This window comes from Globicephala melas, chromosome 3 (genome assembly GCF_963455315.2).
Source record: "Globicephala melas chromosome 3, mGloMel1.2, whole genome shotgun sequence".
NCBI lineage: Eukaryota > Metazoa > Chordata > Mammalia > Artiodactyla > Delphinidae > Globicephala > Globicephala melas.
In genome coordinates this window covers 151,971,862-151,988,830 of record NC_083316.1, presented here as the reverse complement: position 1 = coordinate 151,988,830, position 16,969 = coordinate 151,971,862, and the positions used below count along the sequence as shown (strand labels likewise).

At 56.7% G+C, this 16,969-nt stretch overlaps 1 protein-coding gene across 2 annotated transcripts; it reads right to left on the bottom strand.

The window, feature by feature from the left end:
• Positions 1-1,111: 1,111 nt before the first annotated feature.
• On the bottom strand, positions 1,112-15,019 carry RGS14 (regulator of G protein signaling 14). 2 transcript variants are annotated; one of them, XM_030846910.2, is made up of 15 exons: positions 14,789-15,019; positions 7,933-7,954; positions 7,566-7,744; positions 7,113-7,205; positions 6,884-7,027; positions 6,381-6,524; positions 6,153-6,264; positions 5,739-5,851; positions 5,075-5,278; positions 3,069-3,145; positions 2,695-2,821; positions 2,536-2,617; positions 2,387-2,433; positions 2,194-2,308; positions 1,168-1,912 (listed from the first exon to the last, which is right to left on the bottom strand). In XM_030846910.2, exons 1-15 carry the CDS (start codon positions 14,831-14,833, stop codon positions 1,710-1,712), a joined length of 1,707 nt encoding a protein of 568 aa, XP_030702770.2. In that variant the 5' UTR covers positions 14,834-15,019; the 3' UTR covers positions 1,168-1,709. The 2 variants fall into 2 exon arrangements, with proteins under 2 accessions (XP_060151547.1, XP_030702770.2); XM_060295564.2 differs by lacking the exon at positions 6,381-6,524 and having other exon boundaries at positions 1,112-1,912.
• Positions 15,020-16,969: the final 1,950 nt, after the last annotated feature.

Here is a 16,969-nt window from a genome sequence, read left to right as displayed (position 1 = left end):
CACAGCTCAGGAGAGCTTTCCTGGTCACCTTGTGCTATGGTCTAAATATTTGTGTCCCTCTGAATTCATATGTTGAAATCCCAATGCCCAAGGTGATGGTATGTGGAGGTGGGCCTTTGGGAGGTGATTAGGTAATGAGGATGTAGTGAGATTAGTGCCCTTACAAAGAGACCCCAGAGAGCTCCCTGACCCCTTCCACCATGTGAGGACACAGAAGTTGGTTGTTACAACCTGGAACAAGGTCCTCACCAGAACCCCACCATGTTTGCACCTGATCTTGGAGTTCTGACCTCTAGAACTGTGAGAAATAAATTTTTCTTGTTTACAAGCCATGAAGGCCCCCTGAGGAAGGCTTGCGCTTGACTTCTAGAGAAAGGCCAGCAAACCGCACTGATCTCTCCCAGGAACTTCAAGGGTGAGGAGCCAGTTACAAGATAGGGGGCAGGTATGGGGAGCCCCTGGCAGAGGGGACAGAAAGTACAAAGAGCTAGAGTGGGGAAGAGAGCTCAACCTGTTGGAGGTGGTCAAGAGGGCCCCTCACTCCCCCAGTGCCTTCTCAAGGCTCCTGCGTCCCCTTGTTTCCTCTGTCACAGCAGCACCGGGACTGAGTCTAGCTTCTCTGCCCCCAGGCTGGGGCTCTCCTTCTGGGGTTCTCCCTGTTCCTCCTCCCTGTGTGGGCTGTGGGCTTCTCTGGCCACTGGGGGACAGAGAAGACCACCCAGCCAAAGCAGGCAGGGGGCAGAACCTGCCCCCACCACAAAAACCAGTGTCCTCCTCGAGGCCTTCGATGAATCCAAAGTAGCCCACTGCCATGTCTACAGAAACACTTTCAGTCCCCAGTAGAAACAGGACAGTGACCAGACACTGTACTCAGATTCAGAGAATAGCACAATGACACCAGCAGAGGCACAGCTGCCCAGAGGGGTCTACCCCTCCCTCCTCTTCCTCCCTCCCTCCCCTGCTTCCTCCTTCCCTCCCTCCTTCTCTCTGGCTGTCTCTGTCTGTCTCTCACACTCACACCCCATACTCTGTGCAGTCAGGAAGACAGGTTCTGACAACAGGAAGTCAGGGGGTACATCCTGAGGTCCCCAAGGGCTTCCTGGCGTTGACCCTGGTGACAGAGGCAACACAGTTTGGGGGTGGGGGTGGCACACAGGGTAGACTGGCACACAAGGAACACGCCCTATGGCAGAATAATAATTATTATTATAACAATATCATACATCCAGGACAAACCCAGCTGCCCCAAGCCAACTGCAAAATCCAAAAGTTCAGTAGCATCTCTGTGGGTAGAAGGAGGGGCTGCCTGCCTGCCTGCACCCCCGGGCCTTACTCATACCAGCTCCCCGAGGAAGAGCCGGCCCCTCTTCCTACTCATTGCTGAGGCCTGGCACATGGTGGGGAGGCTGGCACTGCCAACGCCGCCCCTCCGTGTTGGGCACACCTGCACTGGGGGCTAGGCCCACTTCCCCCTGGTGGCCTGGCAGCAAGGGATGGATGAGCAAGCCTGTAATGGACCAAGTGGTGGCAGCTGTGGAGTGTCACTCCTCTGATTCGCCTCTCCATCCCCTCCCAGCTCTTCCTGCGGGCCTGCCCGTGGCAGGAAGGGGCCAGGGACACTCATGGCACAGACAGGGCATGCAGAGCGGGCCCATGGCATGCTTGGCCCGCCAGGTGCCATGCAGCCGGCCTGGACGGTTGGGCAGCTGTCAGAGGGCCGAGTGCGCAGTGGAGTCTGAGGGGCTCCCCTTGGGCTGGGCCGCTGATTCAGTCTGTGGTGGGGCTTCCTGGGAGTTGGCTCCTTGGGCAGGCAGCTGCAGAAATTCTGGAAGCACCAGGTCCTCTTTGCGCAGAAGGCCCCTCTGGTCATGGGCTCCACTGCTCTGCACCCGGTTCAGCAGCTCCACCAGGCCTGGGGATGGCCACAGAGTCAAGGGGACCATGGGTGCAGACCCACCTATGCTAGCCTACCACAGTCCTGCTGCTCTTAATATGGCCACAGCCTCCCTGACCCCAGCACCAATGCCCCCATCCCACCCCCTGTCCCAGCCTTTCTGGTCCCTCAACCCCAGTGGACCCTGTTCCAGCCCCAGTGACATCCAGGCCCCTGCCTCAGCTCAAGGCTCTCTAAGGCCACCCACCCTCAACGGTCCCCAACCTTCTGGTCCCTAGCCACCATCATCCCCAATGTACCTTCAATGTCACAGGTCTGCCGCTTCCCAGTGATACTACTGGGTGCCTGGGCCAGCGAGTTCAGGGACAGTGGAGGGAGGTGGGCGGCCTTGTCCTGGATTGTAGGCGGGCCACCCTGTGAGAATGTGGGGTTAGAGCCACAACCGGAAGGGGAGGCTGGCGGGCAAAAGAGGGTGCCCAGTCCCTCGCTCACCTGGCTGAGGCAGGGCGATATGTCGCCAGCTTCAGTGATCTTCACACCTGTGGCAGAGAGGGCCACCGTTCCTGTCTGCCTCTCGCCTGGACCCCCTTCCTCTTGGGCCAGAGCTGTCCCTTACGAGCCCCTGGGCCAACGTCCCTTACCTGGGAGAGCGTCCAAAACCAATCTCTCGGCCGCCACCGAACTCACTAGCTTCCTCAGATCTAGTGGCTGCTTCTCGCCTGGCTGAGGGGACAGGTCAGCAGCCCGCGGGACAGGCAGTCCGCCCCGCTCCGCCCCTGCCCCTCGGCTACACGGCTCACCCGACGAAGCGACACCTGTTGCGGGCTCAGGCCGTGCTTCGCCAGGATGGGCTGCAGCGCCTCCTGCAGCCGCTTGGTGGGCTTGGCGGAGATCCGCACCACGCGCTCCAGCGGCGCCAACTCGAGCCTGCGCGGGACCCTGGCGCTGCGGAAGGTCGGAGAGCCCGCCGCGCCTCTCCCCCAACCCACCTGGGACTGGCCGGAGAGAGGGTGGAGCCTGAACTGGGGAGGTGGGACCTCTTGGGGGTGGGGCCTTAGCCTAAGGGGCGGGGTTAGCACCAGGGGCAGGACTTGGAGGGAGAACAGCAGCCAGAACTGGGACCCAAACGAGTGCTGGGACCCCCGGACCCTAGACTGGAGCGACAGACACTTACTCGAAAGTGATTCTGTTCTCCAGCCGCACTTCCTGGTCCGCCAGCACGGTGCAGTCCTGATCCAGGACCAGGGCCTTCTGCAGGAGCCAGGCAGGGTCTCAAAATTCCTTCTCCTTCCCTTGTCCCCCATCCCCGGGGTCTGAGGGAATAATCATCACTTCCTCCCAGGGCCTCCACTGAGGCTCCCTAAGGGCCAGAGGGAAGGGCCGGTGGTCGGGTAAGCCATAGAGATGCCGACAGAATACAAGACCGGGCTGGATCAGAGCCTAGTGGCAAGAACGCTGGACATGGGGCTTCTCTGGTGGCGCAGTGGTTGAGAGTCCGCCTGCCGATGCAGGGGACACGGGTTCGTGCCCTCGCCCGGGAAGATCCCACATGCCGCAGAGTGGCTAGGCCCGTGAGCCATGGCCGCTGAGCCTGCGCGTCCGGAGCCTGTGCTCCGTAACGGGAGAGGCCAGTGAGAGGCCCGTGTACCGCAAAAAAAAAAGAATGCTGGACAGACTTGGAAAAGGAACAGAGTTATGAGAAACATGGAGGTGGGGTGGGCACGAAATGGTAATGGGGCTGCTTGGTTAAGGGGTAGGCTTAAGTCCTGGAACATGGGGGCCACCTCTTCCTGAGCCAGGTCAGGATCTGCCTCCTGGACAGCTGCCCCTTGTCCCTCAGGCATGGGAAAACCAACTGGACCAGCTGGACGCATTTCCTCCCTCACCACCTACCTTTGGTCAGCCACCCAGGCCTTGTCCCTTTTTTTTACACTTGTCCACTTCTCTCCATTCCCACCTACTAAGGACACTTCTTGTCTCCTCACTGCAAAAAGGGCTTTTCCCCGCAAGACAGCTGTGAGGCCAGAAGGATACGAAGTATCTGGCACAGTGCCTGGCACACAGTAGGTACATAAAAGTAGCTGTAGTAATTACCACCCCTGGAGGCCCTGCTGCCTGCACCAGCCCGGGGCTGGGAGGCAGCCTCTTCCAGGCAATAGGCCTGTGCTGTGCTGCAGGGACAGGTGGAGTGTGGGTGGTGAAGTTATATTTAGCAGACATGAAAACCCATCAGGGCTGCAGAGGCTGCCTGGGTGGCCCAAGAAAGTGGGCAGAGCTTCTCTTACTGTGGCCCTCATACTCCCATGCTCCAGGCCCCTGAACCTGTACTGCACTTCTTCCCACCTGTGCCTGGAATGTCCTCCCCCCACAGCTCTGCCAGGCAAATTTGTCCTCATCCTCATCAACGGCCACCTCTCCCATGAAGCCTCCTGGGACCAACCAGAAATGCCTTCCTTGACCCAGAAACTCTCTGGAACTTCAACTCCTCCTCCTGATCACCTCCTGCCTAGCTCACCTCCAGCCTTTGGACCTGGAGGACAGAACTCAGCCTGGCTCCCTCTGCCCCCACCTGGCAGGGGCTTAGGACTGTTACTGGGTGAATGAAATCCTGACGCGTCTCCCTGGGATACAGCATCCTTCCTTTAGATTTCCCCTTATTGGATGGTTTAGTTTAAGTGAATTTTGCCCTAGCCTCCTCTTTAAAGCTATGCTAGTTTGTACCTAAAGGAAAGTTTTTCATAGGTTGGGTGCAGTTGGGTGCCCCTGGTGGCAGAGGAAGTAAGGGATCCCCAAATGGCCATTTCAGGGATGGGCAGTCTGAACTCTGGGAGTGACAGGGAAAAACTCAGCTCCAGCAGTGGTTTTCCCCTACTCTTCCTCCCAGAGACTATCACAGTGAGGATGATGGCTGAAGCTAGAAACCAGGATGGGAATGGGGTGGGGACAGGATTTTCATGGGATGAGAGTGGATATCTGAGTTTGAGTGAGGAGTTGGTGCTGGGTTGATTTGGAGTTGGGCATGGGGCAGGGGGCTGGAGTTAGGAAGGGGGTGGGGATAGGGGATGGGGTTGGAATTAGAAGTGGAATTGGTGTTGGGGTCATGGCTGAGCAGAGACAGGAATGGGGGTGGGTTCAGGATCAGAAAGGGAGTTAGAGTTGGGGAACAGGCCAGGTTCGCACCTGCTCATTGCCCACCAGGTAGACCTTGATGTCAGGTAGAGAGAGTCCTCGTTTCTCACAGATGCCTTCCAGCATGTCACGGATGGTGAGGCCAGGTCGGGCTAGGGCCAAGGAGGCTGTGCCATCAGGCAGGTACACGCAGCAATACTTCCCTGGTCGGCTTTCACTCTCGCCTTCTGAGCTCCCAAGGCTCTTCCGGTGGCTCTGATTCAGAGCAGGTGTCAAGGGAGGTGATGTGTACACACGCAAGGACACACAGACAGGTACACAGACAACGTAAGCTCACTGGGGCACACACAGGCATACACATGCCCAAGGGCACACTTGTAGGCAGGCAGGATACATCCTCCTACAGGAATACATGTATGCTCACCCAAACGTATGGGCACCCAGAGACAGGTCCACCCACTGACTGCTACACACGTGTTGTACACACCTGGGCACCCACATGTGCACACACATCAGCTGAAGAGGATGTGCACCCATAACATGCATGGGGCCCAATGTGGTGAGGACAGGAAGAAAGTGAGGAGGCTGAGTGGTTGGCCATGTGGATCAAGTGGAGGATGAAGTGGGGCCGGTGACTTGGAATGAGGGTGGTCACACAAAGGGGCCTGAGTAGTGGCCCGAGCCCACACCACGTCTCCCCCAGCAGTGGGCTCACCTCAGATTTGCTGCTGACAAAGGCAAGAAAGCCGAGGTCCAGACTGGCAGAGGAGTTGAGGGACCCCTGGGACTCTCGGCGCAAGGCTGAGTTTGACGCGCCGCCCCCTAGTTCTAGGGGAGAGGGAGAATGAGCAGGATGGCCTCTCCCCAGCCAGGCGGACCCTGTTGGAGCCCTTTACAGGGGTCTAACGTGGTTTGGGTTCCTGGAAGCTTCGCTGCTGAGGGGGGCTTCCCAAACTTCTGGGGTCTAGCGTGGGAACCGAACCACCAGGGGAACATGGGGGGCACACGGACCTGCATTTCGATTTTCACAGTCTTAGAGACTGCGGGACCAGTAGGAGGAAGGGGGTGTTCTCCAGGCTTGCCCAGACTCCCGACCCCGCTCATCTCTGCGGCCCGCTCCTGCCCTCACCTCTGCGGAAGGACGAGCGGAGTGGGCGGCCCCCAGGGCCCTCAGCAGGAGGCAGCTGCCCCAACTCCTCCACGCCCAGCGGCAGCGACTTTCCGGGCTTCAGCTTCGGCTTCTGCAAGATACAAGGAAGCCACTGGCACTGGGCCGGGCCCCACCCGCAGGCAGACCGTGGGCACACCCTCGCAGATCTGCACCCGGTCGCCTGCCCCCACAGGCCGTCGTCCGCACCTTTCTCGTGGCGTCAGGGCTGCCAAGGCGCGAAGAGCCAGGTTCCCGCAGGGGGCGACCCTCGGCCTCCGCAAGGAGGCACTCGCGGTACAGCGGGGATTTAACGAAGCGTGCATAGCTGTCAAACTTCATCAAGTTGAAGATCTGCGGAACCGGCGCCGGGGCGGTGAGCTGGAGTGGGCGCTCTGCGAGCCGCCAGAGTCCCAGACCCGGCCCTGGGGCTTGGCGGCGTCCGCAACCTAGGGAGCGAGCCCCTAGCCCTTCCTTGCTCCAGGTCCCGCCCCTAGTCCCTCCTTCACTGTCTCCTCTAGTCTTACCTCTGACCCGCGCCCTGCCCAACGTTTAGCTGGGTCCCAGCATCCAGATTTGCACTCTTCCCCACCCCATCCCCACCATCTCTGCCGCTCAAGGTCCGCCGCTGGATCTGGCCCTGCCTCTGCTCCACCGAGCTCCCTTCCAAGGCGCTGCCCCTTATCTCAGGCCGCGCCTCCGGGACCGCTCACCTGAAGCTGCTGTGCCCGGAACATGTCTGGTCGGGGCTCTGCCAGCACCTCCTCGCTGAGCCAGGCCTGCCTGTCGATGTTCACAGGGCTCAGTGCCTGGCTGGACAGAAACTCCTGGTAGATGTTCCGGGCCTCCTGAGCTAACTGGGGCAGGACGGACAGGAGAAGGTCAGGGGCATGGCTCAGGCCCTGGTCTCATCTCGCCACCTCAGTTCCCCCTTCTCCCCACCTGCTGGGTGTCGCTGGCGGGGATCTGCTGGAAGCGCTCGCAGGCCTTCCAGAATGTCACGTTCTCAGCACTGAACTCCTTCTTCAGGAACTCCTGGGGGTGGGGAGAAGGGGGCACAGACACAGAGGCGAGACACAGAGACCCAGTCAGGGGATGTGGTCCAAGAGATTGGTATAGAGAGAGGGCCAAGAGGCCAAGCCAGACAGATAGGGTCAGACAGACAGATGGGATGAGATCCGGAGGCACAGAGAGAAAATAAGAGGCAGAGAGAAGGAAACATCCCAGCTGGGAGAAGAGTAAGAGAGTGCCAAAGAAAGGCCAGATGAGGCAGCTGACAGAGGAGTCCCACTCTGGCCAGCCTGAAACTCCATCCATGCCCTCTCCCATGCCCCCCACCCTTCCCCCCATGGTGGCCACTGCCATCTGCCCTCCCTATCCCACCCCAGGGCTTACAGTGAAGTAAGCCAGGCCCAGCGGGTCCTGCAGCAGCCTCTCGAAGGACAGGCCCCAGCTGGCCACAGGCTGCTCCTCGGTGGGCAAGGGGCTGCTGGGGCCACTGGGAAGGCTGTGGATGCTGAGGGAGCTGCCTCGGCCCTCTCCCTGGCCCTGGGGCCCCGCCGTGCTGCTCAGCTCTGCAGGGGGATGGACAAGTGCAGCTGAGCCTTGCAGCCTTCCCCAGCCCCTGGCCCAATCCCATCTCAGGTACTTTTCCTGGAAAGACAGCAAATGGCAGGGGTATCCCCACGCTGTTTCCACATACACCCCCCTCAGCCCCCACCCCCACCCCAGCCAGGCTTCCTCCACATACTCTGTCACTTACCTCCATCTGAGACAGCCACAACCTACAAGAAACCCGAGGTAGAAAGTCAGAGTAGAGCCCAGGGTGGATTCTCAAGGGATAGTTCTAGGCCCAGCCCCCAGGACTGGAGCTGTGTTCTCTGCCTGCAGGGCCACACTGGGCATTCTCAGCCAGGTCACTGCTTGCTCAGGGTTTTGCTCAGGCTGCCCCTGGCTCCCCTTCCATCATGTGCCAACCACTGTGTGCACTGGGACTTACACCAGGTACATCCCAGTCACCCCTGTTGACCCCCAGCACCCACTGGGTGAGCCTCGGTGTAGAGCATGGTGGGTAGGAACACAAACTTTTAATCTTGTCTCTGCCACTAACTAGTTGTATGACTTTGGGCAAGTAACTTGTTTGTCTCCATCTGTAAGTGAGGGATGATGATAATAATAGTTAACTTACTTCCTGGGCCTGCTGTGAGGATCAAATCAGTTTAATATATTTCCAGCGTCTAGAATAGTGGCCAGCATGTGGCAGGTGTTATAGCAATGTTTGCTGTTGTCTTTGAGGAAGGAGAGGTGTCTCTGTAACTGATGATCTCCTTATTGCAACTGCCTCCTCTTGGAAACACCCCACCATGGGCAGGGCATAGGATGCTATTTTATAGTAGAGAGCAGTGGTTCTCAAACTTTAGTGTGCATTAGAATGATGGCGGGGGGGAACCTCCAGAGATTCAGTTTCAGGAGAGCCTAAGACTCTCTGTTTCTGACAAGATTCCAAGCACTGATGCTGCTGGTTATGGACTACCCTGTGAGTAGCTGTAGAGGCCAATCCCTTCCTCTGCGCATCCCCCCTTCCCCCACATGCACAACTCTGGCTTCTCTGGGAATCCCAACCATTAGTGAAACAGAAAAACCCTCCTTTCAAAATGACTCTTGCAGTGGTTTCCCTCGGTCTTCCTACCTTCCTAGCAAATCCTCCAGCTTCCTCATACACACAAGGTGGTCTCTACCCCTCTCTGACTCTGTTCTGGGCCCTTTCTCCCTCCCACATCTCCCCAGCTTCAAACACACATAGCCAACTTCCTGCTGACATCTCCACCCAAATGCCCCACAAGCCCTTCCAACTCAGCCAGTCCCAATTGGAAACCACGTCTGCCACCACCAAAGCAGGGCACGGAACCAACTTCCCTGAATCTGGTTTTCCTCCCATCACCTGGGCTCCTAACACCAGGGCTTGACTGATCCCCAGTTCCTTCCTCCCTCTCACCTCCTACATTTTCACTAGGTCCTGTCACAGGAGCTTCTGCCACCTGTCCCTTCGTTCCATCCCTACTGGAAACAAGTCTGCAAACATCTCCTCCCCAGGAAGCTTCTCCCTGCCCTCCCAGCTGGAATCTCCCTCTCTGTTCCCCAACCTGGGAGCACCCGGGTCACACATCTGTGGGCCAGAGCTGGCCTGCAAATAAGTAGGACATTATTAATATCAGAATGTTTTTGGTTTTTTTAAACTTTAAAGGGGTTTCCCACATATGAAAGTCAGGAGTTTTACATGAAACCCCAGCTACCTTGAGCTTCTTCCCAGCATGGCAACCTTGGCTGGCCCTGAGTAGCAATCGCTTTCCCTAGAAGGGTTTCACACTCTCCTCAGAGGTCTCTGGGGCCAGTTTGATGCATTTATGTTATTTATGGAGGCAGACCCCACACTACCTGAGTTCACATTTGTGCTGTGTGACCTTGGGCAGAGTACTTTACCTCTCTGTGCCTTAGTTTCTCCCTCTATACAGATGGGGCAAATAATGGTCAGGACTTCAAAGGCTTGCTGTGATTAAATAAGTTAAATATACATAGAAAGAGAACTCATAACACTGTCTGGCATGTGGTAAATATTTAAGGAACATTACTATTATTGTTGTCGCATTAGTATTGGTGTCTGGCCCTGCTTCAGCTTTCAATTTTGCCAAGCCCTGTGGTAGAGGGAAGAACACAGGGATCGGGTCTGTCAGACACGGATTCAAATCCTAGCCCTGTCCTTTTCTAGTTTTATAACCTTGGGCCCCTCCCTGAGCCTGCCTCCAAGCTGGAGCACAGGGCTAAGACATTATGGAGGAGGAGGGAAAGCTTGTGCAGAGGGAGGCTGGACGTGGAACTACCCTGCACGTCCTCCCCTGGCTGCCCCAGCCTTCGCCTTCCTGCCTTTGCACTTGCCCATCTCACAGCTTCATAGGAATTCTCTCCCGGGGCTGCAGGACAAAGTCTCAACTCCTGGGGTGTGTGAAGGGGACAAGTTGAAGCCCAAGGTCCCTTCCAGCTGTTCTTTCCCTTTCCTGGCCGCTGCCCTCATGCCTGCACCTGCCTGTCCCACGTTCTTCCTCCCCAGGCTGCTCTGTGGCTGTTCCCAGCCTTGGTTACTGCCCTCCGTCCAGGTCTCCGGGAACCATCCTGACTTTCCCCTCCCACTCTGCGGTGGCCACCTGGCCCTCCCTCTTCCCCGCACCCAGCACACACCGGGCCTCTCGCTGGCCCACCCTCCAACCCAGGACTCAGCTTCTCCCTTGCTCAGGGCTCTCCACGGCACTTTTCGTGTGTCAGGGGGTGGGGCACGGGATGCTCTTGGGCAGCCCAGGACCCCAGGGAAGGCAGAGGGCTCTGGGCTTGGCTTCACTCCTATTTCGTTTTGTTCTTTACATCCTGTTGAATGGATTGTGTCTTTATGTGGGACTGGCTCCCAGGCCCTCTTCCGGCCCCACTCCTCACTCTGGGAGGCAGAGCAGTTGCTGGGTTACCGCTGAAGCTCTGCCTGAGCCTGACTAATAAACCCCTTCAGCCTCCCCCATTGCCCTCCCCCTCACCTCCACCCTACACTTCATCAAACTTCTATTTTCCCCACACCCCTTCACACTCCTGCTTCCTGCTTTACTATTTCCTCTGCCTGGTATCTGCTCCTGCTTCCCCCACCTTACAGCTCTCCAGTCTCTGCCTGTTGACATCAGTCTTCCCTAAACTCCAGTTGCCCCGAATCCCCCTGCCCACCACACTGCTGCCCACCTATTTGTAGGCCTCTCCCCTACCAGCCTGTAGCTCCTGGAGGGCAGGCCTATACCGTAGGAGAGAATCAGCCTGAACTCCCTCCTCAAAGAGCACCCTCTTTGCCCAGGTGCTCCCAAGCAGCCACAAGGGCCCAAGTTGCCCTCCCCTGCCCTCACAGGAGGCGCTGGCACCCCCTTTGCCAGGGATGCTTTGACTCCGAATGCCCCATGCAGTTCTTCCTGGGCCCCTCTAGATATTAATAACCTGGTCTGAGACAGGACGGAGATCCAGAAGTGGCAGGGAGCGGGGATGGGGTCCAATTCCAGATTGACCATTCTGAGGCAAGTAACTTCCCTTCTCTGGGGCTCAATTTCCCCCTGGGTAGCATAGGGCTCAGCATTCCCAACCTCCTGGAGCTGCCAGGAAGGGTGAGTCAGCGAGGCCCCATTTGTGAATGTGGCAGGTGTGCAGCAGGGAGAGTGGGATGCTGCTGCTGCCGCTGCCTGGGGCTCTGATCTGCCCAGGCTCCTGGGTCTGGGGAAGTTGTGCTGAGCAGGGCTGGCCTTGCCCCACCCTGGCTTGCCTGAGGAGAAGTGGTGAGTGAATGGGAGAAAAGGGGAAGAAAGGAGGAGGAAGGGTGTGGTGGCCAAGTGGCAACCCCAACCCATGGTCTGGACTCAGTTTGCCAAACATTTTTCCTTGGAAATGGGCCCTGGGGGAGCCACTGGTATCTGAGAATACAAAGATGAGGGTGACCCGACATTTCCTGAGCTCTCCGACAGAGAGAGAACATGGACGGCACACATCCATGTCACACATCCAACCTCACATCCTTATCCTATGTGGCAGGTATTATTACGCCCATTTTACAGATATGGAAACCTTGGCCCAAAGAAATCACACAGCTGGGAAGTGCCTGAGCTGAAATTAGGGCCAAAGTGTGCCTGACTCTGGAAACCTAAGGTCTCCCCTCCACTGAACTGCCTTCCTGGGTGAACAGCAGACGTACCGGGGACCTGGGAGCCCCAGGGCCTCAGCCCTTGTGGCATAGATGGGCAAGGTCGATTGGGGTAAAGGGCTCAGGGGCTCCTGGATGAATTCTGCCCCCTGGAGGGGTGACTTCAAAGGGAGGGCTGATTTACTGAGCGTCTTCTGGGCTTGGCCCTCTATATCATCATCTTATTTCATCCTGGCTTGGGGTGACTGAGGCCCAGAGATCCTCTCTGGGTAGACCCACTGAGAACCCTGGCTGCCTGGCTCTTCAGCCTGAGTCAGCTTTGTGGAGCTGGCCTATGGCCCTGAGCTAGACTCCAGGAATGTAGGCCAAGGTACAGTGGGCTCTGCTTTCCAGGTCTTCCTGTGCAGGGAGACTAACTGGGCACCCTGAGAGTGACAGGATGCAATAACTGCTCCTCTCCAGGCTTTAGGCTCGCCAGCCCTTGGGCCTTGTCCCTGTACACACATCATGTTTCCCTGCGTGTAGGCCTTTCCCCATGCTGTTCCCTCCTCCAGCTGGCACATCCTTTCAGGACATCTTCCACACCAACAATGCATGAAGTGAGTGGAGAATTTTGTTCTCCCTCCCGGTCTTCCTCAAGCTTTCTCTATTCCTGACTTACTGCTCTTATCCAAACCTTAATTTTATTCTGGTATTTGCGCTCGTGCCTTTTGTGCCTTGCCAGACCAGGAGCTGTTTGAGGGCAGGGCCTAGGGCGATGGGCCTTGGTCTTGATGCCTGGGACAGGGCCAGCACTGAGCAGGCCCGAAGGAGGGATTGTTGAATGAATGCATGAGTGAACAAATGAAGTGGGAGTTGGGACTCTGTGAAGGCATCTCTGGGAGGGAGGCTGGGAGCCATCTGTAAGTGACAGGTTTCATTGCAACCCCCTGACAAGCTGAGTGGCAGAAAGACGAGGCTGACAAATGAAGTTGCCTCAGCAGGGAATGACGGTGGTGGTGGGTGGGGTTGGTGGCAGGAGGAGATGGGGGAGGACGAAGCCAGGCAGTTCTGGGAGGTGGAGGAGACCTGGCGTTGAGTCAGATTGGCCTGGTTCAAAAGCGGGTCCCTCTCTTGCCAGCTGCCCTTAGCATGTCATGTACTCCTTTGAACCTCCCTTAGGAGGTGACTCATGGAAGGAGGCTGACAGCTGGCCTACATCTATGCACATTTGATGCTGGTCTGTCCCTCCCTGTCTCAGCTGAGTGTGGCCTCAGAAGGCTGCCCGATGGCCAGCAAGTGGCCAATCTGTGACCCTCGGGATTCCAAGAGGTGGCACAGAGTTCAGAATGGGCCCGGAAAGGGCAAAGATAAACCTGTGTGTGAACGTCGCTGAGAAAAGCAAGTCCATGGGCTTGCAGGGCTGGGGGTAGAGCTTGGGGGCCTTCCCTGCTCTGAATGACTCTTGAGTAGAGAAGCTATAGGTTGATGTGGGATGGGCAGAGGCTGGGTCTGTCTCTGGGCCCCCTCAGCTGCCCTGCAGTTCTGGGCACTGCCCAGAAGCAGCAACCCAGTTGCCCTCTGGGGTGGGCGCGGGAGTGGGTGTGTTCCTCCTTGGCCTGGATGCTTTGGGAGGGGTGAGCCAAGCATCATGCCTCCAGGGAGTGCGAGGCCCATGGATGCTCGAACTTCCAAAGTCATTTTGATGGTAGAGATAGTGAGGTGGGGGACATGGCCAGCTTGGAGGGATTTGCCTCTCTCCTGCCCAATAAAGAGATGCTGGAGGAAGAGGTATGGAGACAGGTCTTGGGAATTAGGAGGAGTAAGGGTGGGGAGTGGCTCAGCTTCTTGGTGAGGCAGGGGATCCTTGAAAAGGGGCTGAGAATGAAGGGGGGCATTGGGCTGACATTTATGGAACCCCCATGGTGGGTCAGGGGGCTCATATTCATTATTCCACTTAATCGTCTCAGCAAGCCTTTGAAATCCCTTTCAAACTCCTCCTTTTATAGATGAAGAAACTGAGGGTCAGAGAGGACCCTCTAGTAAAGGACAGCAGAGCTGAGATTAGAACCCAGGTCTCTCTGGACCCATTGGCTTTGTCCCACAGTACTAGGCTGGGGCTGGGTAGGCGACTAGGACACTGGACTTTCTGGAGTTTTTAGGAGGGGCTGGGACTCTGCCAAGTGGCCTGGTGTCCTAGGGAGAGAAGAGAAGACCGACACAGCCAGTTCCATCTGCTGAAGCAGGTCTCTTCAAGGGCAGCTCTCACCTGGATGCCAAGCAGCCAGGGAGAGGATTTAGCAGCAGCCAGGGGCACCCTAGTGCTCAGCTCCCCCCACCCGTCCTAGTAGCCCAGGAATAGAACAGACAGAAGCTGTGCCAACCGGGCCTGACCCTGCTGACCCATCCCAGGCTGCCCAAGGACGGCTAGTTCTGGCAGGAAGCCTCTGGAGTAGGTCTAGGTGGAGGTCAGTGACCCATTAAAGGCTGCCCCTTACCTGACCTTGGGCATCAGGACACTGGGTGAGGGAGGGGGCTGAGGTTAAGTGAGGTATGGGGGCTTGGGTCCCCGTAGGGGTATACAGGGGGCAAAGGGCATGCCGGGACTCCCTGCTACCCTAGGATGCAGTCAGCCCCAGATGGTGCCAAAGTAGTAGGTAAGAGAGCAGTGGGGACTGGGCCAGAAGCCTATGCCTGCTCTCCTCTGGCCTCATCACCGGAGTGGCCCCAGGTCCCCATCAGAACCATCTGGAAGGTCCTGGGATGAGGGTGCCAGGTTCTACCACCTGCTGCTGCCTCTCCCCAACTTCTCCCGCCCGATGGCAGCATGCAGGCTCTAGCCCAGCCCTGCCGGGTGTGCCTGTTGGGCTCCACCCTGGGTGTGCCCACCCCCTCCCTGTGGGCCTGGCCTGGAGCCCGCACTCACCATGCGTCCGTTGGGGACGCCCAGGTGCTTGGGCTTCCCTGGCATGCCGCTGCTGTTCACGGGTCCCCACTGCGGGGGGCGCCCACCATGGGGACTGTAGGCAGCTCTGGCCAGAGCCTGCACGGCGAAGGGCAGGTAGCAGAGAGAGAGCCCAGCTCCGCTCCTGCGGGCCCTCACATCCTGAAACACCAGCTCACTACCTCTTTTCTCTTCCACAGGAAGTGTCTCTATAGAAACCGAACCACAGAAAGAAGCAAGGTCTAAGAGAGCGAATGTTTCTTCCTACACACACACACACACACGCACGCACGCGCGCGCGCACACACACATTCACACGCACATACACATGCTGCCAATGCACCCTTGGCAGTGCCCCATGCAGTCACCAACACACAGCAGAGGCCTCTGTGTGCCCAACAAGGAGCCCAGCCTGGTCTGGCCCAGCCTGGGGAGTTCCAAGGGCACATCTGGGCACACAGAAGTACACATTCACACACCTAGGCAACTTCATACACCCTGCAGGGGCTACCATAGACACAGGGACATGTGTACTGTGATGTAAGTGTCCACTTACGTACTTTACTTAGCACATACCTATCCCACACCGGCTGTGTGCTTGGCATGTGCACACTCAGCACCCCTCCCCCGGCAGTTGTGCACATGCAGTTACTACCTCTGTCCTGAGACATCTCCAGGCTGTCCTTTGCAGGCCTGTTCCTGGGTGTGGACAGATACATTGCATGCATGGTCATGCACACACAGACCCTTCAGGTGTACAGGTTAGAAACACACAGGTTCTCCCTCGTCAGGAACACCTGAGCGTTCGGTCATATGTATGCACAGCCCTTCGGACATGTGCATGTGACAGGCACATCTGCCTGTCACATATGAACACAGGCACATATGAACTCAGACACCCCAGTGACATGTGCAACCAAGTATGCACACGCTCGCCCACCTGGGCAGGGAACAAATAAGGTGCATCTGTGCCCAAAGACACGTGTGCGTTTATAGTCATTCACATAAAAGTCCTACCTTGGTGTAGTACTGTCGACTGAAGAGGGACACCCTGCTTCCTCAGCCTGGCCCAGTCCTCAGTTGGCCTCTTTCTTACATGTGCACGTACCCACTATGGGACTTGTATTTTACCTAAGTATGGGCTTACTTAGAGCCCTCAAGTCACCCACCACTCCAGTTTGGACCCCTCTTTCTACAAGGATAAGGTGACATCCCTCTTTCATATTCTACCCTCTACTCCACTGCCCCCTTCTAGGGCCATGACCCAAAACCTTCAGAGGTGGAAACTGAGTGATTCTTCACCACAAATTCATGTCCTAGTCCTCCTGGGCACACAGCTAAACTTTAATTTCCCAGGCTCTCTCACAGTCAGGTGTGGCCATGTGCTAACTAGTTCCCGCCAACTGAATGTGAGTGGAGTGATGTGTGCCAAGGCTTTTCAGCCCTTTGTGTCCTCCACATTCTCTCCTTCCCCTTTAGCTGACTGGATACAGAAGATGATAAAGCCCTAAGGGCTTGTGGAGCCACAAAAAGGAAGGAGCCTAGGTCTCCACATTAGTGTAAGAAGACAAGCCATCCATCAACCAGGAACACCAGCCTTGGACTGTTAAGGGAGAGAGAAATCAACTTCTTCTAGCTGTTTTACACATTAGAGTCTATTTGTTATAGCAGTTAGCATTATCCTAGTTAATATAGCTCTTCACCCAGTCCTAACTCACTTCTTTCCAGACACCTTGTTCCAGGTCAGACAGACAGAGAGATTCAATAAAGTCAGACTTGGTGTGTGTATTGGGAGTTGCATTTGGGCCTGGAGCATTGCCAATGGTGGTCTTAATAAGGTGCATGACGGTGTCAGTATACCTGTGATGGGGGGTGGCTGTGTCATGGATCCGGGCCTAGCCTCATAGGGGGTTTTAAAGTTTACAAGCTCTCCCCCCTAACATGACCTCTAGACCAAACATTCATTCTTTCACCAATTACTTATTAATCAACTTCTATGTGCCAAGCACTTTTCTAGATGCTGGGGATTAAGTAGTGACTATAGCTGATAAAAATCTAAGCCCTCATGGAGGTCTAGTGAAATGCACATGTCCTTGTTTGCACAGATACAGATAAATCTCTGAAATATACATACATATATATATCGCTAATTTTAAAAAGATG